Genomic DNA, 25,570 nt, shown 5'->3' with positions numbered 1-25,570 from the left:
TCAACATCTAAAGTGAGATTATTGCCTACAAAGGCCACAATAATAAACTGATTACAACCTTAACAAATATATTAATTATCTTTGTCAGGATCATATTGAGTGTTTTGTAGCACCTTATCTAAAGTGTTACCAAAAATATATACAAACATTAAAAATCAACTAGACTATTAAGAATGGTAGGATAAAAAAGGGGAATGTAGAACCTAATGTAGAATATTTTATGTGAAATATTTAATTTTGCACCAGAAATTAAAAGCTGAGGGAAAAAAATGATTCCATTCAAAAATGGTTGAAATACTTTATTCAGCTGCGTTTTGTTTCAACATAAATCCAATCCAGCAGATACCAAGTCAAAGTCCTTTTTTTTAAAAAAAAAAAGAGTCTAATAACAGATCAATCAACAGGTTTATTGCAAAACTAACTAAGCCATCTGCAAAAGCTAGAGAATATGTTTTTGTAAGAATGGCACCTTTGGATGCATGCAAACAGAAACATTATTGTTATGTGCACGGCAGGAGAAAATTGACATGTAAACAATAAGATAAGAAATATTTTCAAAGTGCGCAACGACAGATGATACAATTTAAAGAGCTATAAAAATGTGAATTTTAGAGCTTAAAGCAATCGACAGTTCAAATTACCTAACACTGGGCGTTGATGGTTGCCACTATTAGCTTTTACTTTAAAGTATTTTTATTTTTACACACATAATATACTTGTATGAGTTCTATAATACATTTGAATCACATTACACAGTGGACACAGTCCTGTCTTACTGATTATTGTGCCATAATACATGCAAAACAATGTAGCATACAATAAAATGAGAACTAAATTGTATTAATATATGACTTAAAAGTTTTTTTTCAAGTGTTTTTTTTCTTTACTTTAAGATTTTTTAAACATACTTCCACTGGTGATCAGCTGTTTAATTTTGTTCCATTCATCTTTTTTAGTGTAAATCAACAATTTTTTGTAAAAAAAACGGCCCTTCACTGTGAGTGATATTCAACATGATCAACATTTACAATATTACAGATTTGTTTGATGCTCAGAAGTGCAAGGAGATGACAGCTCTATAAAAGGAGTGATACGACTTGTAAACCCAGAAGGAGAATTTGGTGTTGGCTTGTGTCCTGGCAGTAGAAGGCTGGATCAAAACTCAGACGGAGATCCCTACTCGAACATGACATCCGAAGCCACGCGGAGGCAGTTGGAGGTCTCGGGAGGCATGCTGCTGTGCGTGATGTTGTTGGCGTCCAGGCGCAGATGCTTCAGGCGGGAATAGTTGAGAGGACTAGTGTACTTGCAGAAACTTGAGAGGTCAAATTCTGCAAAAGAACACAAAAAAACCCAGAAATTCATAATTAGAATATAGAGATTGTTTAGAGACAAAGAGAGATTTAGACATTGTACAGAGATAAAAACATTTAATTTCATGTATTAAAAATACTTTAGTCCCTAGAAGGCAATGGATTTACATTGTGTTTGAATTTTTATGATAAATTATCCATATATGCCTTTTAATATACTGTACAATAGTTTAGGAGCGTCCCATAAGAAGTTCAGCTGGATTTTATGTGCAGGCAACACATTGTCATTCCCAATTTGTCACGTTTTCACGTTTGATTAAAGACACCGCCTAAAAACATTGACATTTCGGGTGTCCCCAACTCGCCGTTTTTTGATGTGTTGGCTGTTCCAATTAAAACATGGCTCCCCAACCTCTGCAATGGAACCATTTCAAATTCAGAGACTGCATCACTATAGGTCTCATTATACTAAAATCACCGACCACGATTACCCAAAATTTCCCATGGCTTGAATAAGACGCCGACGTCTCCTTTGATAGATGATGTTGAGCGTTGGCAGAAATTGGAATGTATCCACTGTAAATCAAAATATTGTTCACGTCTGTCACCGTGTCTTTAATAACTTATTGCGTGAGTTGGTTTGTGTTTTATCACGTAATTATGACTCCAATTGTGAATTTCTCCTTCATGTTCAATTTTCAAATGGTTGGCACTTCCATGAATTCAGAGGGAGACCAACCATTCGTCAATACCAAATTCCAATCCTCTGACTGGTCGCCAACTGGTCAAAGTTTGACCTAGATGTACTTTCAACACATATTCAATGTAGAGCCCAAATATGGTTGTAGAAACTTTTGTAGCTAAAAAAAATGCATTTCCATAGAGTTATCATTAGAAATGGTCGTTTGAAACCGTATTTCCAAGGGTAGTGTGAACATAGCTTGAATTACAGAAGGTGGGATGCTTTTTTTAAACTTTTCAAAAATCTGTCTGTGCTTTGTTCTAAAATATCCCCAAAAAAAACCCATGAAATCAAACATGGCACCATTTTCCTAAAACTCACTGTTGATCTCGTTGGCCTGAAGGTAGAGTTGCTCCAGCTGCTCGTTGATCTCAGGAATGGACTGCAGCTTGTTGAAAGAGAGGTCCAGTTCCGTGAGGGACGTCACATTGAAAACCCCAGCGGGGATTCCAGAGTCCACCATCTTGTTGTGAGAGATCCTCAGGTATCTCAGATTGGGCAACTTGTTCAGGTACCCTGATCCGATGCTCTCGATCTCATTGTGGTCAGCGTAGAGGATTTCCAGTGAGTTAGGGAGTCCAGTTGGCAGCTTCTTTAGCTTGTTGTAACTGACATCCAGGGACAGCAGCCCTTTTAACCCCTTGAAAGCCCCCCCAATAGCCTCAGAAGTTAACTCATTATGTTGAAGGTAGATGAAGGTCAAGTTTACTTTGTCATTCAAAAGCCCAGCAGGAAACTTGGACAGCTTGTTGCTTGTCATCTTCAACTCATCAAGGGACTTTGAGGGAGGGATGATCGGCTCTGTCAGGTTGTTGGAGCTGAAGAACAGCTTCTCCAGGGCTGTGAGCTTATCAATGGTGCCCTTCTCGATCTTCGGGTTGGTGATCTGGTTGTTGTCAAGTATCAGCCAGCGCAGTTCATCCGTGACATTATCAAAAACTCCTGCTTTGATCTCCTCAATCATGTTGTTCTGGAGGTACAGATACTTGATCCCTTTTGGGACCACTGGGACAAACCTAAGCTTGCGATTATCGCAGTACATGGCGCTGGGGAAAGTGATTGGGCAGGTACACTCTTGATTACAGTTGGGCCCTGATGGCATCGACATGGACAGAGGCTGGTAGTCGTAGTCATACTGCTGGCATTGGGCAAGGCTGACCAGTAAAACCAAGAGCGGTAGACTGAGAGGAAGCATGATTTCTGTTGGGGGGACAAGGGGATGGTGGGAGGACAAGAAAAAGATTTAAAATATATATATTTAAAAGAAAGTAGAGAAACATCATAGTTCTTAAAGACCCACTCCAATCATCTTTTGATCTAATTTAAAAGGCGTGTGTATTGGACTGAACCTGGTGATATGATATGTATTGCGATAAACATGTCATGATACAGTACATATCCTAAAATTTCACAATATATTACTATATTTCACAATATTTTTTTAAATTATGACACAAGAATGATCTTATTAGTACATTTTTTTGCAGAAGTACAATTGTAAACATTCAAATTTACAATTAAGCCCTGCAACTCATAAACAAGTTGCTTTTACCCAATCAAATTGATGGTACTTTTTTTTTTTTTTTGATGGCAATTTAGAAAAACAAAAGTAAGACTGAACTACAATAACGAATTTAATATCATTTTGGCAGTATTTTTAAACTGATACAAGTATTGCCAAATAAAGTATCGCAATATTTCACTGAATCAATATTTCCTTACACCCTTGGTTCCCAGTGGTCATTTAATTAGGATTATGTCGTTTTCAGCTGAAATAAAAACTGATAGTTTTCTAAAACATAGTTTCTGTAGAGCAAAGCAACAGGAGTTCATTGGAAATTTGCCTCTTGAGTTAGGGACAGGACCGTCCCGCCCCCCTTCCCATCCCCCATAACCGAGATTTCTGTGTTTACACGCTTTCTTGCTAGCTTACAGACTGTTACATTTCGTAACCCAACTTTACCAGTCCATTAAAATGGCAATATTGAAGCTATCCAGCCATCTGCCAGCTTAGAAAAGGAAAATAAAGAAGTACACAGATCTAGTCGTCTACAAGTGGATGCATCAGAAGGGTGTTTGACTGATTTATTTTCTACGTAGCAAATTTAACTGCATTTTTTTGTCTGCTCCTGATTAACAATGATTTGTGTAAAGAAATACAGAGAAATGCAATTTTAAGCTTAATTTTCTTAACATATTTCCTCCATCATGACAGATGTGCCAAGAGAACACGTTAAAAATGTCAGAAACAGTTTTTAATGAAGTGGGTCTTTTTTTTTTTTGGAATGGGTCTTTAACCAAAAATTAATCTGCAAAACAGGAAAATCAAACCTAAATTATTTCAAATTCTTGCCAATCACTGTAAAAAATCCCAACAAAATGCAACCCCAATGGTTCCTGGCACCCAAGGGACACACCTATTGTTCCAAAATCAATCAAGAATGTATGTCAACCACGCTTGGACCAACAACATCTTCCAGATGAAGGAATCAGTAAAAACACATCTGTCATTACATCAGAACTGTTTTTGTACATACCCATAAAAGCAGTAATCCTGTTTGGTGCCAAAAGGTAAATTTACCAAACTATAAAAAAAGTTTCTCCATTGGTAGTGCAACAAAATCGACTTTGCATAATACAATTCTCATAAAAAATACTGACACAAAATCCAAGATGAAGTCCTTTTCAAAGTTATTATACGCAGGTGAAATGTAAATACTCAAAGCTCTACTTATTTTTGCATCAAAAATCAGCCTAAAACAGTAATTCCATTAAGAAAAATGATCAAACATTCAAATCTCAAATCCATACCTGTGCTTCTCTTTCTTTGTGTTTTTGGGGTGGAAGGCCGGGACGTAGGAGCAATGTGGTGTGGCAAAACTGCTAATCTCTGGAGAAAAACAGAAAAGAGAAAAGAGGGGGAGGAGAGACGGGAGCTGATGGAGAGACTGAAGGGAAAAGGGGAGGGAAGAAGATGGGAGGCTTAGCACACAGGAGTCAGGGCGTCATCCCTGAACCTTTGTCCAAAAACCTGCCGTTGACTAACCAAGAACAGGTGCTGCAAAGAATTTGGAATATTTTAACTCATTTTTAGCAATGCATCTTGCAAAAAAAGGAATATATATATATATATATATATATATATATATATATTGCATCCTAATTTCCCCTTCTAACAAATCTGCCAGAATTTGCATGCTCAACCTGAGCTTGAGCAGCAGTAGGAAAGTTTTGGTAAAAAAGCAGATGTGTGGAAATAAATATGAAACAACTTTTGGCAGCCATTAAACCAGACGGGAGTTTTGAGGAGAAAATGAAAAGAGCCGGACGTCACGAGTTTCGGAAAATCTGACAAAAACTGCAAAAGCAGACTTATGCAACGCTTGATGCAAACAATCCGTCTCCTTTTTTTTTTTTTCTTCTTACCAGGAGGAACGAAAAAAGGTAATGTGAGGCAGAACCAAATGATCCCATATGCCTGTGGATTCTTCTGTCTTTTTACATACTTTAAAGCTCTGACTTGTTATCCTTCTGGTTGAAAGATGTGTTGTACCATCAATAAAAAAGAACAAAAGTCAGTTACTCTTCACTTTTTTAAACAATTATCCGAACATCAGATCATAATATGCACTGTCAGCTGGACTGAATTGGTCACAGTGTGGTCTGGTAGTCCACTCACAAAAGATTAAAGAAAGTCTGTCTGCAGAGGCAAACAGTAGATTCATAGATTTTTTTTCTAAGATTTAGGAACATTCTTTTAGCACAGCTTGACAAAATGCTTTTTGGTGCCAACATTTTTTAAAAAAACATATTTTGCATCGTTTTTTGGAACCCTATGAAGTTTTTTTTTTGTTTAATAGGGTTAGATCCTTAAATGTAAATTTTAAAATGCAGACAATGTCAATTTGTTTTTGAAATTTGCTCTTCTTTTAAGTGACAAAGTATTTTTCTGTTGTCAGTGGTAGTTTCATGTTTTTGAAAGAATTTGTGCTCTTTTTTTTACATTTTTTATTTGTTTTAGTCTTGTTTTTTATTTATTTTTTTGTTTCTTGGTTTAATTTACTATCACACCTGGTTGCAGTTTTCAATCATCAAACCTGCTTACTTTTTGGTTAATTACCTCTCAGTCTATTAATATGTTTGGTTTTCCTTCCATCTTTGCTTGATCTTTATGTGTTTCTGTTCTGACAAGTTGAATTTTATTTGTTTATTAATTTAAATTTCACTCTAGATCAAGTCTGATGTGATTAGAGGCTGTGATAAAATAAAAATACATTTTCAATTGAAATATTATCTTGATGCACAGTTCATCTTAATGCATTCAGGGTCATCCTGCTCATATCCATACCTTGGATTTAATGAGTACAACACAGATCCACTTGTGGCTACTGAGCATTTTCACCAAAGTCCTTTAATTTTCAAACCCAGCTACTGTTGGGCAAGACTTGGGTTCACACAAGACAGGTCACCAGTCTGTTGCAGGAGTACACAACCACACTCACGTTCACATCTAGGGACATCTTAGAATCATAAGAAAGCATGTTTCTGAGTTGTGGGAGGAAGCTGGAGTGCCTGAGGAAAACCCACAGATGCACGGGAAGAACCCAGGTGGGATTTGAACAAAAGGTTATCTTGCCGTGAGGTGAGAGTGCTAACCACTCTACCACCGTACACTCTATCTTATAAACTACAGGTCATCTGTTGCACCCATCCTGGTGGTTCAAACTATTATGAACAAAAACTGCCTTCAAAATAAAAGTATCAGATCTTCTCAGCATGTTTAGTAAAAAGATGGCCTTATCATGTTGCCACTCAGAAAGAACATTGTTCAGTGAGTACATAAATAAGTCTACCTACCTGTTTCAGGTAAAACAGGCATCAAAGTTCGTTTTTTTTTTATCAAACCTTTGATTTTTTGTGTATTCTCTCTCTAGATTACTTCAAGTAATCTAGGATTTTTTTTTTTAATTATGTAAGCAGGTTAACATTTATAAATCCAAAACACACCTTAGGTCACAGGCCGAACAGGTTGAACATTTATTGAACACTAAAACTACATTTTTAAAACTTTAAAACCGTAACTTTTTATGAACTAGATCTATAGTATTACCTATGATAATGCTAGTGTGAGTGCTGTAAGTTGAATTTAGCCACTGAATATGCTAGCGCTGATAGCTGAAGATGCTAGCTAAAAACGCTGAAGCTAATAGCCAGCTAAAGTACTAGCTAAAAGCCAAAGTAGCCTTGAAAACAAACAAACAAAAAAAACTTAGGTAAGCCAAATCAGCTAACCTGTAGCCGAAAAATTAGCTAAACTGCCTAAAAAACTGGAAAAAGCCTAAATTTACCCAAAACAGCTAGCATGTAAATATTAGCCAAACTCCAAAAAAGCCTAAAAAATATTAAAAAAAAAAACTAAACTACCCAAAACAACTAGTGTGTAATTGAAGTATTAGCTAAACTCCAAAATAACCTAAAAAATCGTAATAAATGCCAAAATAGTCCAAGAAGGTGGCAGACTGCCAATATTAAAAACTTATCTTTTTAACATGAATATAAATAATTAACAGTCAGGAATATTATTCCATAATATATCAACTTAGACCTTAAATAACTTTCAATATTTTACTCTCCATTAAAATATATTTTGTCAAAACTATACAGGTTAGAATTGAGCACAAGATAAAATAAAAATGCTCTCGAGGGCCAGATCCGGCCCCCGGGCCTTGACTTTGACACACGTGGTGTAAAGCGAATTTTAGTTAGAGTTAAAATGAGGGACACACTCTCCCCTTTTGTTTATTTTTATTCAAGCATATATTTCTTCAAAGTGCATAAATACTGGTTCACATTGTGACTGCCTGTTGCACTGAACAGCAGAACCCTGATCCAACCAAGTGAAAGTGAATGATTTTTTTTAATTACTCATATTTTTGATTTCACTGTTTTACATATTGATAATGTCTTTTTTTCAATCAGTTACTGAATATATGAATATTTCTGGTGGAAATAATTCTCAGCCTATAGTTACAAAGTTCAGATTATTTAGGGAAAAAAAAATCTCAATATTTATGATGAACAAATTTAAAAAGTTTGAAACCTGAATGAACTGGGACCACTGTTTTTGTGTGCCCTCTTTTGGTGATATTAAGAGTAGATGCAACAATCAGGGCTGTGTCAGCCATCAGTCCAAAATGAATTCTTGTCCAAAATCTCTGAAGAATTAAAAAAAAAAAAAGTTATTTTGTTTTAATTTTTGCACACCGAATCAGGACGAAATGTAAAATTTTGGATGGCCGTGAGTAGTTATTTGTCTAAACATTTTTGTGGGTTATGTCAGCTCCTCCATCAGTGTTTAAATGAAGGGGAATTGTTAGGAAGCAGTACCAATAGATGAAAAAAGTCCATGCATAAATGTAGAAAACTTATTTATTAAGGAAATATCAGTTTACCGCCAAAATGATGTGTCAAGGTGCACGCCCATTTTTTTAAATGTCCAGAAAGTAGGTGGAGCCAGTTGCAGATGGAAGCATACAAACTTATTGATTAAATGATATAAACCAGCTTCTGTACTTTTATTCTAAGAAAAGATGAATAATGAAAAACTTTGTTCAGTTTTTGCACAACAAAAAACAATTTTCATTTTAATAATTGTGTAAAATATTTTATATTTTTTGGTTTTGTCAGTTGTAGCTTTGGGCCGGGTATTGCCAATAATTTCTAGAATTGATTTGATTTTCAATTCTTTTTATCTTCTCAATTCAATTTGAGTCAGTTTACACATTTATATGAAGATGTTCATTTCGTCAGCAGTTTAGGTGGACCGAGCGTTAGCATTAGCCGTCCAATGGGAAATCCCATTGTACATTAGCATCAAGCTAGCAGACTTTAGCATTATGCGTTTACTTGATATCTACTTTTATGGATTGAGTATTGATCTATTAAGCTTAGATCGATTGATCGATCAACCAGCCCTATTGTAGCGTCAATGCTGTTTTGCTTATTCGAGACCAAACTGAAAAATGCAAAAAAAACAAAAAAAAAACCCTTACAAGTGCACTCCTTCCCTTTTCAGTTTGATTTGAGCTTCTGTTAGCCTCCAGCAGCTGCTAGCTCAGGCTTGCTCTTCAGTAATTACTATGACTCTGTGAGGAACTTAATGCGTCTGAGTGATCAGTCATGATTGATGATTTATCTAACGTTATCCTCATTTAAAGAGTCAGTGTGGAGCTTTTTACACGACTGTAAAACCATTTTTCTCCCACATGAAAGTGGATTATTTTCATAAAACATGTTTTTTTTTAATTTAAATCACATTTGAAATCTTACAATAGTGATTTATATATCTAATAAAGAGTATTATTTATGTAAAATATACAAAAAAAGTTAGTATTTGTGATTTAATTCTCTATGCAGACACATTTACAGCACATGGGTTAAAGAAAAACCGCTTTACTACTAAGCACATGCTCCGTCTGAGGTACCCAGATGGAGATCGGAGCGAGCATATTGCCGACCAGGTTATTCTTGGACTCCTTGGCGCAGACACACAGGAGCTTCTAATATAATCTCAGACGGCGGCCAGACACCACCTTCTGTTCCTGCCATGAAGTCATGTGTTAAGCACTGTGCTTCAAACAGAGACTTCTCCATGTGCAGCTGATTCTTTAACCTGCTCGCATGGGCTCGCATGTGTAGCAGGAGTGACCCCGGGAATGAAATCCCTTTGAGAAGATCCTCTTAAGGCACCAGACCTCTTTCGTCACTTTTGTTACATCACAGAGCGACAAATGGAGTCTCTAGAGTAATGATAGCATCATTTAAATAATAACTGCTTTAAATCAGTTTGCAGAACAAATCCTGATTGCTTTAGACCTGAACATGAAAAAGTGTATGATTAACACGGATGGGGCCTTCTACCACCACATGGGGGCAGTAGACTGAAGTACAGTGGTGCTGCTGTGTTGAACTCACTCTGGGGTGCTGGGATGAGCTCCAGAGCTCCAACACTGAAGCTTTGTACTGGTTTGAGTGAAGTCCAAAAACATATCTGAGGCAAAGGTCTTTGAGTAAGTCATAACTTTCACTACATTTCTGCAAATTTATTATCATTACGTTTGGTAAAGGCTGCCGGCAGTATTTAACTTCTCGAGTGTAAATTAAATAAGGAAAATAAAAGTGATTTAAGGTTATGGAGCACATTTTATTCATGATTTAGTACACAAGTAATTTGATTTTTCACTTTTTTTTATTTAATAAGGGAAAAAGCAGCAGGTTGTCAACTTTATTACATTAAAATAAATATGTTTCCATTCAAGGTTATACTAAATTAAGTGGAGTTCTGGATTAAATAGTACGTTTTGAAATAGCAATTCTGTCATTGAGCCAAACATTTGATAAGTTTGTGGTTGCAAAAGATAAAAAAGAAAAAAGAGCATATTTCCGCTTTGATATTTCCTCTTTGATAGGAATCAAATGTGGTATAAAGAAACATCTGTCATGTGACTTATTGTAGCCAGATGGCAAGAAGCCAGTGCATAGAGAAAGCATGTGATCTAAGTGGATGAGTTTGAAGTGCTCATCAAGTTCCAACATGTGAAAATTTAGGGATTTTATTTTGAAAATCACTTACCTCCTCAGTCTGGATGTCTAAATTAAAACATTGTTTTATTATTTTTTTTTTAATTCAAGAAGCACTTCATCTTAAATTATTCTTTTTAAGACAGTTTCATCAAATGATATCAGTTTTATGAAGAAGAGCTATGAAAATGGTGTTTTTTGTGTTTTTAAGCATTTTTCTTGAAAGAAAATCATGCTTAAAATTGCATTTCTGAGTGTTTATTTATTGAAATCGTTGTGAATTAGGAGCAGATAAAAAAAATGCTGTTTAAAAAAGCGTGTACACAATTGGCAGGCCTGGCTCCGCCCCATTTTGATGTATCTACTTGCAAATAGATCCATCTACGTCTTAATTTTTCCTTGTCCGAGCTGGTATATGGTGCAAAACTATACAGTTGGATGGCTCCAATGTTGCTTTAAAATTTTGTTGCATCACTAATGTTAAGTTTGGGTTGTCGGGGATGTAAACTAGGGTTGTGTATTGGCAAGAGTCTGGCGATACAATACGTATCCCGATACAAGTCTCACGATACGTATTGCAATATAACCCAAGACTGTACCAGAACAATTTTCACTTTTCTTAAGAGTAGGACTTAAAAAAAAAAAAAACTCTACCTGAATATTTATGGTTTGGGTGGAAAACAAAGGTAAATAATTAATTAAATATCATCATTAAATATCGCCAAACAAAATATCGCGATATATCACCAAATCGATTTTTCCCTACACCCCTATTGTAAACTAGTGGGAGAGAGTGTAATCAAAGGGATGATGGGAAATGAGGGCAGACTCACTTCATGCCAATAATCCTTAAACTCAGAGGCGAATTTCTAATGAACTTGTGCCGCTCTGCAGACACTATGTTCTAGAAGATGACAGTTTTTTCAAAATTTGATTAAAATAAAATCAAAAGATGATCAGAGTGGAACTCTATAATCTTCATTCTTTGCAATATTTCTGCGCTTTTGTTACATGTACATAAAGATTTTTTTTCCTTCTGTTTTCCATTCTCCCAACGTCATTAAAAACTGCTCCTTTTTCCATTTGGAGTTTATTTTGTTCTGGAGCGCCTGCTCCTGGAAGAAGAGAGGAACACCTTTTTTTGCTGCTGATAAGAAGCCTTTTTAAGCAAATGAGAAGTTTTGTTGTTTTTTTATACAGCATTTATATACAGCATCTATACATACAACATCCACAAAAACAGGGGTGTCATGGAAACGCCCTTGAATTACTGCTGAAGAAATAAAGCAATAAGAAAAAAAAATAAATTCATTAAGCTCTAGTTAAGAGTCAAGAAGATGCACATTCTTTGGAAAATACTTCTGTTTAAAGTGTATATGGTTTATTCTACATTTTTAGTTGCTACTTTCACCTTGCTTTATAAAAATTACACATTAAAAAAAGGGGGATGACATGGAGAAAAAGTGAACTGGAGCAATACAGAAGAAAACGCAAGCAGAAGTGAATACAATATAAAGTTCAGGTCTTTTGTGGGAGTTCAGTTTGATAGTATTACATGGAAAAAATACTTTGTGTGCTACACAGATCTAGCAGAAAGGCTTTTAAAATGTGCCTGCTCCACAGGCAAGCATGAGTGAAACTCAAAAGAGGTAAAAGTCCAAAAAAAATAAAAGTTCATTACTTTTTCCATAAAGAAATTTCATATGTCAGTTAGTGTTTTGTATATTTTGACTTTTTTCAATCTAGTGAATGCTCATATGGAAAAACGTAAGTGGAATGTCTTTTCTGTAGTTTCACAAATGATGTTTTTCTCTGTAAATGTTCTCCAGGATGTGTGTTTTTTTTTTTTATTACGAAGTGATGTGCTGACAGCATGGTGTTAGTAATGTCATTACTGTTTGGGGTGGCAGTTGTCGAGAGGGTGGAAGGTCAGTGTTTTCCGGCTATGGTCAAACATGCGCACTCTCAAAACGTTCGTACACTCATTTACAATAACACGCTCTTCCTCCGGCGGGCTCTCTGGACGCTCTACTTCTTCCTGTAGTTTCCGAGTTGAATGGCGGTGCGGTCGAAGACGCAGCGGAAGGTGATCGGCTGGACTTCCCAGTAAGGCACGGGATTGCTGAACAGGCTGATGCCGGAGTACATGGCCTTTTTGGTGTTGAAGTTAGGAGGACAGAAGTCCTCTGTTCCCACAGCAGCAATCTTGTTGGAGTGAAGATAGACCACCTAAAAGAGGGAATAGTGTGTTATCACTCCTCCTGTGGGACGGTAAAACATTGAAGGCATATCTGTTCTTGGAGTCTGGTGTGTTTAAAGAACTTATATAACCGTCTCGGCATGTAAAGTTTGAGATTTCCTTTTTGTGTTTCTGTTTTTGGCCAGTTTTAAAGACCCACTCCGAAAATTGTGTTTTTGGTGCTTTTAACATGTTCTTGTAGAATTTTGTTTTATGTTGAAAGACATTTATTAAGAAAATTAAGCAAAAAATTAGTATTTCTTTATTCAAATTGTCATAACTCAGGAGTAGATGAAAAATTACGTTTGAAAAAGCACATTTGTAATGTAAAAAATCCACTTTATTCTGATGCATCCACTTGTACTGTAGACCAGGGGTCCCCAAACTTTTTCATGTGCCACATAACTGTTTTCTTCTCTAATGGGGAGGCTGGGGTCGGTTTGTTGGCTAACTGAAAAAGTGTAACAATCACAGCCTAAACATAAAGATTTAGGGTTTTCCAGAAAGTTTCACAAAGCCAAAATTTTAATAATTAATTCATGTAATCTTTAAAGAAAAAAATAATACTAAAACATTTTAAAAACAAGATACAAACTATTACCTGTGATAGATTAATAGCTGAAGATGCTTAAATTGATGCCTAAAAAACACTAAAGCTGTTAGCTGAAAATGCTTAAGTTGACAGCTGAAAATGCTGAAGCTTAAAGCTAGATAAAATATTTGCAAAGTGCCAAAATAGCCTAAAAAAACAAAAAAAAAGTCTGAATTAGCCAAAATAGCTAGCATGTAGGTAAAATATTAGCTAAATGCTAAATTAGCCTAAAAAATGGAAATGCGTCTAATTTAGCAAAAACAGCTAGCATAAAGCTAAAATATTACTTAAACTCCAAATTAGCCTAAACAACTGAAAAAAGTCTGAATTAGCCAAAACAGCTAGCATGTAGCTGAAATATTAGCTAAATGCCAAATTAGCTTAAGAAACTGGAAAAATGCCTAATTTAGCCAAAGCAGCTAGCATAAAGCTAAAAAATATTATTTTAAAAGTACAGGTAAGTGTTCAGCTTGGGGCCCAAAAGTGTTGGGGGCCCTGGGCAGTCGCCAACCTTTACCTAATGGTAAGTCCGGCCATGGTTATAGCCTCCTTTACAAGCACTTTTGTGATTCTACGCAGCGTAAGCCAGCGTGTACCTGGATGTATTTATGGTCGGGTAAACCAGGGGGAACGCTGGTCAGAGCGTTGTTGTCCATGTGCAGTTCTCTCAAGTGGGGGACGTTAGCCAGTGAGCCATTTTCCACAGAGCTGATTTCATTGTAGCTCAAACCAAGCCTGCAAGAAAAATATCAACAAATGAAAAAGTCAAGGATGGAAATAAAAAAAAACAAAAACACATGATATAGAGGCAAGGGAATTCTTCCTGACTTGGCCAGGCTCTTCAGGCCTTTTAGGCTGTTCGATGTCACTTTGGTAATTTTGTTTCCATCCAAGTGAAGCTCAGAGAGGGAGCTGGGAAGACCTGCCAATCCACGTGGAAAACAAAATAAAACAGGGAAATAATCCAACACTCTTCTACCCAGAAGTAAGTAAGCACTTCACAGCTCATACTGAGCACTTCTGCAGTTTCTTTTACACAGACGAGAGCTGTACCTTTAGGGATCTCAGTGATGTTGGTGTCAGCAATTCGGATGTAGGAGACCCTTTTCAGGTCGACAAAAGCCGAAGCTTCAACTCCTGCGCTCTTCAGGGGGTTAGACCCAAGCTCTAATGGAAAAAAATGAATAAAGTTCAGGTATTTTCCATATCGCCAAACAAATTATTTTGGAGAACTTGATAAATTAAGTAGGAGGACTCACATTAAAATTTGTTTTCTTATTAAAAAAAGTTTAATATATATCTACTACACAATAAAAGTTATCCAAGGAATAATTCTTTTTGTTAGTGCCAAACATATCCAGCAGAGGGCACTGAAAGCTTTCCATCCTGGTTTATTTATAATCTTAAACCACTAATATTAAGTGTATAACAGCTAATCTAGTTTACAGAAGACTAATAGTGTTTTTATTGAGGAAACAGACGTTTCAAAGCCTAGTTTCAATAGTCGATAATCTTTAATAATTCGGCTTCGCCACTACATTTTCCGCCACCTGGACTGTTTGAGAGGCCATCTTTGGCCAGATTTACAAGAGTGGAAATTTTAGCTCAGTTTGGATTTGGAAATGGTTTATTTCAAGCAATCAAAACAAAATAAAACTAAAGACAAAAAACAGGAACATCTATCTATAGAGAGATATATCAAACTTAGAATTAATAGTTATCAATTGATTGAAAAATATTTAAATTATTATCCCCCTTAATCATATATAACCCGTTAGCTCATTTCCATATAGAACACGGCTCACTGAAACCACTAAATATAAAGTTTGTCAAAAGGAGTCACTCAATTCAACTGGACTTTAAAATGCAATTGGGTTTTGAAATGCCACAAGAAGTAAAATAAACATGCAAATTAGTGGTGGTGCATCCCATCTTTAACAAATCCCGTTCCTTACCCATGACGATGACATTAGACATGCCCTGGAAGGAGGCTTTCTTGATCTTTGTAATCTCGTTCTCGTGGATGCGGAGCTCCTGCAGGCTCTTGGGCATGTTGGCGGGCACGTCCTTCAGCAAGTTCTTCGACAGGTAGAGGCGCTGGAGCTTGCCCAGAGAGCTGAACGCTTTAGGGTGGATGGTGGTGATTTTGTTGTTCACCAAAATCAGAGTCTTGGGTGAAAAAAAAAAAAAAAAAACAATAGGAAGAAAACCAATTTATGCAGTTAAATTTTCCTTAAATTGACTTCAGAAGCTCCAAAAATTGAATTCAAGCTTTATTGTAAAAAAGTCGGACACTTTACCCCTTACTGGTTTTTGACTTTTCCACTATGTAAAAAAAATTGACCAGATGTACAAAATATTTTCAATACAACAGCTGCTGAACGGGGGCTTTAAAGGTTAAAGACCAAACTCAAAGAGTTATTTTTAATGCCATTTCTGCCTGAAAGCAGACAGGATGCAATGTGAGGTATGTGGACCACTGCCCTAAAGAGGCCACTTAGTGGAATAATAGTGGAAACAGGCCTACCCGTCAGACAGAGGTATTTATTGCAAGAACCAAAGCTACAGGAGTTTGAAGACGTGGGGCAACATGACCTTTGGGTGAAAACCTGTCTTGCTTTTCTTGGCAGTGGAAGTAAAGGTGTTTGGACTGAAGGTAATGTAATTGTGGTAAACTGTTAATCCTATGATTGCTTCCTTTAGTTTGTTTGGACTACAAAGTACTTCTTAAAATATTAGCTTTTTCTCCAGTTTGTCAACTCAAAATGTTATTTTCGTCACTTAAAATTTCAGCTTTATTGGGTTTCGTTTTTCAGAATTGATGTTCAGCTTTCGACATTGACTAGAATAGACAAAATAGAAAAAATATGCTAGAAAAAGGGAATTTTTAGGTTTTCTCTTCTTAAATTCTGGTCACATCATTTATTTTAATTTATTCTGTTATGCAAACAAGATTTATGGGAAATTTGAACCTACCTTATTGGGTTCCTAGTGAGTCCATACCATTAAATTAAGTTTTATTTTAATAAACCTTCTTAACATCTTCCACATGTTAAGGAACTTAATATCCTTTTTTACAAGAATAAAGTCTAAAAAAGGCAGACACATGGTATGTCTTATTTTAAAAGTCACAGGAGTAGTTGGAACAAAATTTGATGTTCTCTACTTTTGAAACTATGGTCACCTTTCCCAAAATGCCAAAGTGTGGAGATCTAAATGCAATTTTTTCAGCAAATTCTGCAAGCAGGATTTATAATCAGGAGGCAGAAGTCCTGTGGCAGTCCAGCGACAGGCGGGTGGTAGGAAGGTAGCAGCGTGATAATTGACTGATAGGGGGTCTCTAAAATCCTCTGATCAACCGATTTCCGACTGCCCCTGTCTGCAACCATCAGATTGTTAGAAATCATATGATAACAGCACAGGCACTAAACGACAATGGTTGACATGGAGTGGGGACCCAGTGATGACCAGACGTCAATCTGGCAATCTCAGCCACCATAGATCCAAATGGGGAGACGGCATTGATGATGCACAAAAGTCATCATGGCGTTGATAGAACCACAGTGACTTTGAGACCTGGGTGTTGACGAATTGCGGCTGATGCTAAGAAAAATATGAAGAAGACAGACCATTGTGCTTTCTTGGGAGCCATGTGGTCTAAAAATTTGAGTTGCAAACGACCAGTTGTGCAGAATGACCTGGTACCAGGGAGCTGATGGCCGGTGGTACTTGATACGGATGGCCGCTGTCTGAAAACATTTACGCATTGTTCGAGCTGCTGCCTGTGTGGCTGCCACCACCATGTGGCTGTCCTGCTGTTTCCCAATTTCGTAATGGTGTGATCCCCGTCACCTGACTGCCACCTGACTGCCACCTAACTGCTGCCTGACTGCCGCCTGACTGCCACCTGACTGCCACCTGACTGCCGCCTAACTGCCACCTGATTGCTGCATGACTGCCATCTTAATGCCGCCTGACTGCTGCTTGACTGCTGCTTGACTGCTGCCTGACTGCTGCCTGACTGCTGCCTGACTGCCGCTTGACTGCCGCCTGACTGCCGCTTGACTACTCCCGGACTACCGCTTGACTACTCCCGGACTACCGCTTGACTGCTGCCTGACTGCTGCCTGACTGCTGCTTGACTGCTGCATGACTGCCATCTGACTGCCGCCTGACTGCTGCTTGACTGCTGCCTGACTGCCGCCTGACTGCTGCCTGACTTCTGCCTGACTGCCGCCTGACTGCGGCCTGGCTGCCGCTTGACTACCCCTGACTGCTGCCTGACTGCCGTCTGATTACTGCCATCTACATTCATGACCATGCCAACAATTTTCATAATTCCCGTAGATTCTGTAGGAGAAAAGTGGCTCAACGAGCGGCGGACGGTGGCATGAAATCTTGAAATTTCTGCCGATGCTGCCCATTACACCTTGGCGGTTTCATGTGTGACTGTAGCATTAACAAAATAAATATAAACAATATATAAATAAATAAATAAATATAATCTATGGTGTGTAATCTAAACCACATGTCTCATATATGAGGCCCAAGGGCCGGATCTGGCAGATTATATCCGGCCCTCCAGGTCATTTTATTTTATTGTTATTATTGACCTGATGTTATCTTGTGCTTATTTCTTACTCGTATAAGTTTGACAAAATATTTTTTATGGAGAGTAAAATATTGAAGGTTTTTAAGGTTTGAGTTGATTTATTCTGGATTAATATTCCTGCCTGTTTTTATTCATAGTTATATGAAAAAGTTACATTTTCAAAGTTTTAAAAATTTTGTTTTAGCGTATTCAATAAATGCTTACCGTATTTTTTTCTGCCCGCGGCCCGAAGTGTGTTTTGGATTTTGACTCCCTGTGTGATTGAGTTTGACACCCCTGATCTAAAACCTATACTCTTCACATGCACGATTTTTAACTCTGTAGGCCACATGCAGACCCCAAATGTAGATTTAATTCCAGTGTTTTTTATGTATGATTGGGACTTTAAAGGTGTTGAAATAGAACTCACTTGTAGACCTTTTAGGCCCTTTAAATCATTCTCCTTGATTTCAGTGATCTTGTTGTTCTGCAGGTCCAGCAGGCTTATATCTTCTGGGATGTCCTCAGGAACTTGTGTCAACCCTGATGACAAAAAACATTGATTGGAATCAGTTAATCTGTCAGAAGCACAGATGACATTAAATAGAGTTTGGGAAAATTCTGTGGCAAGAACCGACATTCAGCATTTTTTATGAATCAAAAAAGAGGGTTCTGTCTATAGATGAGCTAAATTTTCCAACTAATACCTTTTAACTGTTAGTTGGGTTAAGACAAAAAAAATATTGCTTCTTCACTCATAAATATTTAATCTAAAAATGTAAAAAATGTCTTCAATAATCCAGAAAAGCTGAACATCTACTTGTGCTTTGAGGCACATGTGGTGGAGATCAACCTTAAAACAAATTTCCTCCAGAATAAGTGGGTGACTGCATACCTGGACACCAAAGTCACAAAAAAAATGTTTTTCCTGGACTTTAGCGGACACACAGAGAGCCACATCTGCTCTATAAAACCGGTTGAGTGCACTGCTTTAAAAAGTGACGAAAGACGTCACGCTTCGACAAAGACACAGAAAACACTTGGTTGAAAGTAGTTTACATTAAAAAGGACACACAGAAACACTGTCTCAGCTCCACACGTTGATGTATTTTTGGATTTGTACTTTTTTTATTCAAACACTAAAGACGACTTTTTAAATAAGTATTTTTATCCACGTTTGTTTTCTTCTCTGAATGGGACAGGAACTATCACAGCTGTTTGTGGCCGAAGCCATCATCACAGAGCAAACCCTTATACACTTGTTTTTATGGATTTTTAAACCAAACAGCCTTCTAATATTGACTTTAAAACATATTTTTGAAAGCAAACTAGAATTCATAATGCATTAAATATATATATTTTAATGTCAAAAGCTCATAATGTAATTGTTTCAATAGTATATTTTTTAAGTGTCAATATATTTTGCCATTTTGTTGCAATGTTAGGTTGAAAGCTGTGAAGTGCTGTAAGATAGTGGGAGATGGTGTAAAAAAAAATAAATAAAAGGCATGATGGGAAATGAAGGCAGGCTCATTTTGTGCTAGAAGTCCTACCAATAACTCTGAGGCAGATTTCTATTGATTTACTGCCGCTTTGCAGAAACTATGTCCTAGAAAATTACATATTATTCTCTTAATTTTGGCTACAAGCACCATAACCGTAAATATTAGATTAAAAAAAAATGATTAGAGTGGGACTTGAACTTGATTAGTTATTTGGCTTTTAAAGGCCAACTTTTGTAAAAAATGTGTTTTGATGTATTTAACAGGTTCTTGTAGCGTTTTTCTCATAATGGAAGATATGTATTAATTAAATTCAGATCAAAACTGCACTTATGAGTATTTCTTTATTCAAATCGTGTTGGATTAAGAGCGGATGAAAACCAGCGGTTTGAAAAAGCTCGGGTCCTAAATTTTAAATCATCCACTTTTAGACAAATAGATCCATTAACGTCTTCACGTTCCTCGCCTGAACTGGCGTCTGATTCCAAACTGTACGGCTGGATACCTACAATATAGCTTGCTGATTTTTTGTTACACTAATAAAGGCATGCTGGGATATCAATAGAGGACTACTGTTTTGCCAACTCTGTTGCTCTGAAGAAAATATATCATAACAGAATGACACAAGCTTTTTCAATTTTTGCTAAAAACAGCATAATCAGAATTTTTTAAAAAAAAGTATTTTATGGCATGGTTTATCATTTGTACATCCTTTTTTTATCTTTATTCCTCCAACAATTAGCCACAGCCTTTTCCTTCGATTTTATACTCATCTTTTGATTATTGTTGCATTTAATCTTTTGATTTTTATGACTTGTTATTGTTCATACCTATATTTATGTCACTAATCTTGTGTTCTAAAGCATGTTGTTGAAATGTATTCATACAAATAGAGTGATCAATTGACTGAAAACTTATTTGAAGCAATTTTTGTTTTCTGGAACCAAGTTGAAGGCAGGGCAGGACGATCTCATCCGACGGCGACGCCAACACAGCCGAGCAAATTTGGACTGAGGTCACTGAGGTTTGGTAAGCATGCGGTTCTGCTCTTCAAATCCATCAGCTCATTTAAAAGTTTTATGCTTTTGTAAACATTTTTCACTTGTCACCGTTACAACATGAAGGTCTTTGGTTTACAAATCAGCAAAACTTTTGTTTTGACACATGTGCTCCCACATGCCAACACACATAAAAGTCCAAATATCTTGTGACATGTGCATCTAGATGGAATCCACATGTCACTCTTTTCCCTGTGTGTATTCAAGCACAAATGTGTGTATTTCTATAGATGTCTGAGGCTGTGAGTGTGTTTGTGTGCACGCCAGCAGGTCTGGGAAGCAGATGGGGGGCTCCAGGCCAGCACTGCTCATACACAGGAGCAGGAAATCCAGGTGTGTTCTCATGGAAAATGCTGGTGCCGCTGGAGCAATGATGCAATGGAACTGCTCTTTTACTGTCTGTCTGACCGCCTAACCCAGGGGTCCACAACCCGAGGCTCCGGAGCCACACGTGGCTCTTTAACTCCTCCGTTTTGGCTCTGAGGTTAAAGACAAATAAAAGTATTTCATTTTAAACAGTAACTGTCAAGTTAAAAGTAATCATTATTTATTTTATTTCACGTTTACAGTACTAGGAGGATCAGTTGAAGAAATGTTCTCATTTACAGTAATGCCCTGGTTTTAAAAAAAATAAAGAAAAGTAAAGTAAACAAACTTAAAGAAACTCGGCAGTAATCAGGTTACCATCAGGAGTGGAGGATGGCCCGCTTTATACTACCGCGCTACCGGACGGTTGGCAGCCAGTGGCACTTGACAGAGGTATATGGAAAACCACCAAACTATTATTGGTGGAGACATTTACACACCGTTCAATCAGAGCTGCACAGCCCCATGGCCGTCTAGCTGTCGCCCTATTTCATCTCTGTCTGGCACATAACTGCTATTGCGCAACTTCAAAATGTCCCCTAGTGGCCACTGACCGGTTATCTTTTAGAGAAAAATTGTTCGGCTGCTGTGAAATTTTAACTTTTTCCTAAAACCTTCCCAGTCGTGCCACCGCCGTCTCCTGATTAACAATGATGTTGCACAACCACCTGCCGATTTTGCTATAAAACTTGTGTTTAGATTGCCAATGGGTGGCATTTTGGGATATGTGACCGTAGCCTAAGCACAATCAGAATTAAGACACACTTGTTTGTAAATCAGATCTTCTCACAAAAATACAACATGGGTCACTTAATTAGCTCTGATTTAATTTTTGTTAGTTAGATTTGTAAACTTCTGACTGAAAAGCACATAAAAAGTTATATTTTTTATTGGCTTCTAGCATTACAATAATGTTGATGATGATAATAGTGATAAAAATGATCATGATGATACAAATAAGAATAACAATTATGATCATGACAATAATTACGGTAATGATGGTGACGAAAATGAAAGGAAGGATAGTGACAATAGTGATAGTGACAATAGTGATGATGTTGATAGTAACAATAGTGATAGTGACGATGGTGATAGTGGCAATAGTGATAGGGACAATAGTGATGATAAAGACGATAATGAAAGTGAGGATGTGAGGATAGTGACAACAGTGATGGTGATAGTGGCAATAGTGATAGGGACAATAGTGATGATAAAGACGATAAAGAAAGTGAGGATAGTGACAATGGTGATAGTGACATTCATTAAAGTGACGATAGTGATAGGGACAATAGGGATGACGATGGTGATAGTGAGGATAATAATAGTGACAACAGGGATAGTGACAAGAAAGAAAGTGACAATAGGGATAGTAATGATAATGACAATAATAAAAGGGACAATAGTGATAGTGAAGACAGTGATGATAGCTACAATAGTGTTTAGAGATAATAGTGATAGGAACAATTATGACTATAATGACAGTGTCAATGGCAACAGCGATAATAGTGTCGATAGTGATAGTGACATTAATAAAAACTGACAATAGTAAAAGTGAAGAAAGTGACAACTGTGACAAAAGTTACTATTGTGATGGAGACAATAGAGATGATAATTAAAGGGACAAAAGTAATACTGGCAATAGTGATAGTGACAGTAGTGACAATAGTGATAGTGACAATAATGAAAGGGGTGATAGTGAAGACAGTGTTGATAGTTAAAATAGTGTTAGAGATGATAGTGATAGGAACAAAAATGACTATAATGAAAGTGTCAATGCTGATAGGGAAAATAATGCCGATAGTTATAGTGACAATGATTAAAGTGACAATAGTGACAATAGTGATAGTGAAGACATTGATAATAGTTACAATAGTGGTAATGATGATGATGACAATAGTCATAATGGCAATAATGATAGTGCCAATAATAAAAGTGAAGATATTGACAATAGTAATAGTAACAACAATGAAAGTGACTATAGTGAAAATGACGATGATGATAGTCAAGATAGTTATGATAGTGGTAGTGACTATAATGATTGGGACGAAATTGACAACAATGATAGTGACGCTGATTATAATGACAATAATGATTGCAATGATACATTTTATTTATACGGTGCCTTTCTGTGCACCCAAAGTACCCTTACAAGTAAACAAAACACAATTACAAGAATAAAAGTTCAATTAATACAATTATAGAGACAGTAAAATTATAAATTAATTAGGATCAATATTCAAGTCTGAAGCTGTAAATTTTGAGATCTCTAGGAACTTTAAGTGTATTTATTGCATTATGATGATTTTATGTGACATGGGTATTTTATTTTGATAGGAAGTCATGTAAACCTCTGTCAAAAGTAATACACTGTTTCATACTATGAAAAAAGTTTTTTTAGTCCCTCTTTATGTTTTATTTTTGCCAGAAAAACAACAAATTCTTCATTTAGATTTATAGTAATAGTAACAATGTCATAAATACAAATCAGTGTCTTATTTTTCTAAAGGGTGAAGTCAGACTCTGTGACTCCTGCTGGGTTGTGGTCAGAAATGGACCTGAACGGCTCTCACCGCTCAAGCGTTCAGTCACCTGCTTATCATATTTTCTGCACCCATAGCTGATACCTCAACTCTTTTCTTTTGCTGAATCCAAGCTCTGTTTTGTTTCACTGCTTTTGATTAGTGAACGCAGAATCACTATCGTTTCACTCCCCCTTCATCTGCTAATCTGCCACTCCCTTTTCAAATAACGCTCGAGCCAAGAAAACCATCAAACCCAGCAAGCACTTTATGAAAAAATATGAAAAAAAGCAGAAATTTTTCTTAAACATTGGTAAAAATGACTCAAACTGCAGTTTTTTTTGTGTCTAATCTCAAAACCAGATTAGACCAAACACGCAAGATTTGCTTCAAACAGAAAATATGACAACTGCATAAACTGTTATGACTCCCCAGAAGGAAAGAACAGACCAAAACCTCGCAGCCTATAGTTGTAGGTGAATAAACCCTGCATTTGGGAAAATATTTCCATGATTTGGCATAACAGAGCTGGTTTGGGACTTTCCAGTCTAAGCTTTCATTCCTCATCATGATTGTCAGCAGAAAAGATGAAGAAATAATGTATTTGTTACAGGAAGGGAGGTAGGTCACAACATCTGTGACTAATTTAACAAATCATCTTGGGCTTTGTGTTCGCGGTTGCACAACACTAGCCTGCTTTCAAATGGCCGAGAAGGAGGAGGAGGAGAGAGGAAGGTTTAAACTCTGTAAACATAAAGTCAAACTTTTACCTAACAGACAAAATCCAAGTATTTTACAATTGAACTTAAGAAACTTATGGAAAAGGTGCTCATAAATTTACACTTAAATATTTCCAACTACATTTATGCATAATTAATTACATGTAAAAAACAAAACAAAACAGGCATTTGTTAAGTCCAGACATGATGGAATTGAATGGTTCCAACAAAAATAAGGATTTTAGCACATCTTTAAAGTATGTAACTGACTTGTGGGACAAAAATGGTTAGCAAAAAAAAATTAAAATGTGTGTTTTTGATTAGGTTTTAGATCAATTGTTCACAATTCTGTGAAAAAGTAGCAAAACTTTTATTTATTTATTGTTTACTTTACCTTTAAAAACATTTAAAATATTATTTTAATTGGAAGAATTGACATTTGTCAATCCATATGAAAATCTGTAATCCAGAATTCAGAATCAGATGAGGGGGGCATGTCTTACCGAGGTCAGAGCACTGGATCACCCGGTGTTGGCACTGACACCTGAAGGGACACTTGGGTCCTGGATTTGGGACAGGGGCTTCCCTTCCTCCAGGCACCTCAAAGACCCCCGATCCGGGGTCATCCTCCATCATAAAGTCTAGGAATCCTGACTGGCGGAAGGGCAGAGCCCAGCAGGCGGTGACCAGAAGCAGGAAGAGACAGGCTGACCTCATGGTGCTGCTGAAAGGGAGCCTAGAACAACAAAAAGGGAAGCATTTGGTCAGGGCCTGCTTCGTGCTGTTGTGCAGCCTGAAGGAGTTCCTGAAAAACCAGAGATGTTTAGGAATTCACCCCCAAAAAACAAATAAATAAATAAAAAAGAGGGAGACGATCTTCAGTCATTGGCCTGGAATTGAGGGGGCGGGGCTAAGTGACAAGACAAAGAATAATAGAAGTTCTACGCTTTACTATTCTTGTTGAGACAGTTCACTCATTCAAACTTTGTATTTTGCTGATCAATTTTGAACGTCTGCATCAGCTTCAGGTACCACATGTCAATGAACTTTTGCATTTTATTGTTGTTCTGCTATTCTATTCACATCCCATAATGCACGGCTACGGTGGCCGTTTTAGTCCAGTTATTCCACTCCGAGCCCGGAGTCTATTCAGACTGAGAAAACTGAGAAAAATTTGGATTTTCCGGATTATCTGTGTAAATGGACACTGGTTCAGTTTAAGCGAACAAAATGTGTCCAATCTGAACACACTCTTAATCAGGCCAAATATTAAATTGGCAAAAAAATACCTGCAAATAACTAAATTATTTTCCTTGTGTGTTTTTTAAGCAAATTTGGGTTTCATTTAA

At 36.8% G+C, this 25,570-nt stretch overlaps 2 protein-coding genes across 3 annotated transcripts in view; both read right to left on the bottom strand.

Moving 5' to 3' along the window:
- Nucleotides 1-284: 284 nt before the first annotated feature.
- lum (lumican) lies at nucleotides 285-5,118 on the bottom strand. Its single transcript, XM_024283960.2, has 3 exons — nucleotides 4,867-5,118; nucleotides 2,377-3,255; nucleotides 285-1,331 (listed from the first exon to the last, which is right to left on the bottom strand). The coding sequence occupies exons 2-3, from the start codon at nucleotides 3,248-3,250 to the stop codon at nucleotides 1,177-1,179; spliced, it is 1,029 nt and encodes a 342-aa protein (XP_024139728.1). The 5' UTR covers nucleotides 3,251-3,255; nucleotides 4,867-5,118; the 3' UTR covers nucleotides 285-1,176.
- Nucleotides 5,119-11,809: 6,691 nt separating this feature from the next.
- dcn (decorin) overlaps nucleotides 11,810-25,570 on the bottom strand; it is a 21,385-nt gene continuing 7,624 nt past the window's right edge. Inside the window, exons 2-8 of one of the 2 annotated variants that reach the window (XM_024283919.2) lie at nucleotides 24,725-24,957; nucleotides 18,488-18,600; nucleotides 15,422-15,635; nucleotides 14,520-14,633; nucleotides 14,295-14,388; nucleotides 14,063-14,201; nucleotides 11,810-12,864 (exon numbers count right to left, since the gene is read on the bottom strand). In XM_024283919.2, coding sequence (XP_024139687.1) covers nucleotides 12,664-12,864; nucleotides 14,063-14,201; nucleotides 14,295-14,388; nucleotides 14,520-14,633; nucleotides 15,422-15,635; nucleotides 18,488-18,600; nucleotides 24,725-24,957 — 1,108 coding nt within the window. In that variant the 3' untranslated portion in view covers nucleotides 11,810-12,663. The remainder of the gene's footprint in view (nucleotides 12,865-14,062; nucleotides 14,202-14,294; nucleotides 14,389-14,519; nucleotides 14,634-15,421; nucleotides 15,636-18,487; nucleotides 18,601-24,724; nucleotides 24,958-25,570) is intronic. The other variant, XM_024283927.2, reaches the window with a different exon arrangement.

The sequence above is a fragment of the Oryzias melastigma genome, linkage group LG23 (assembly GCF_002922805.2).
Source record: "Oryzias melastigma strain HK-1 linkage group LG23, ASM292280v2, whole genome shotgun sequence".
NCBI classification, from domain to species: Eukaryota; Metazoa; Chordata; class Actinopteri; order Beloniformes; family Adrianichthyidae; genus Oryzias; species Oryzias melastigma.
This window is presented reverse-complemented; position numbering and strand designations above follow the sequence as displayed.

Coding starts and splice junctions, on each gene's coding strand:
- lum (XM_024283960.2), bottom strand. CDS start 3,250: ATGCTTCCTCTCAGTCTACCGCTCTTGGTTTTACTGGTCAGCCTTGCC. Junction 1,332..2,376: donor TCAGGCCAACGAGATCAACA/GTGAGTTTTAGG, acceptor GTTCTTTTGCAG/AATTTGACCTCTCAAGTTTC.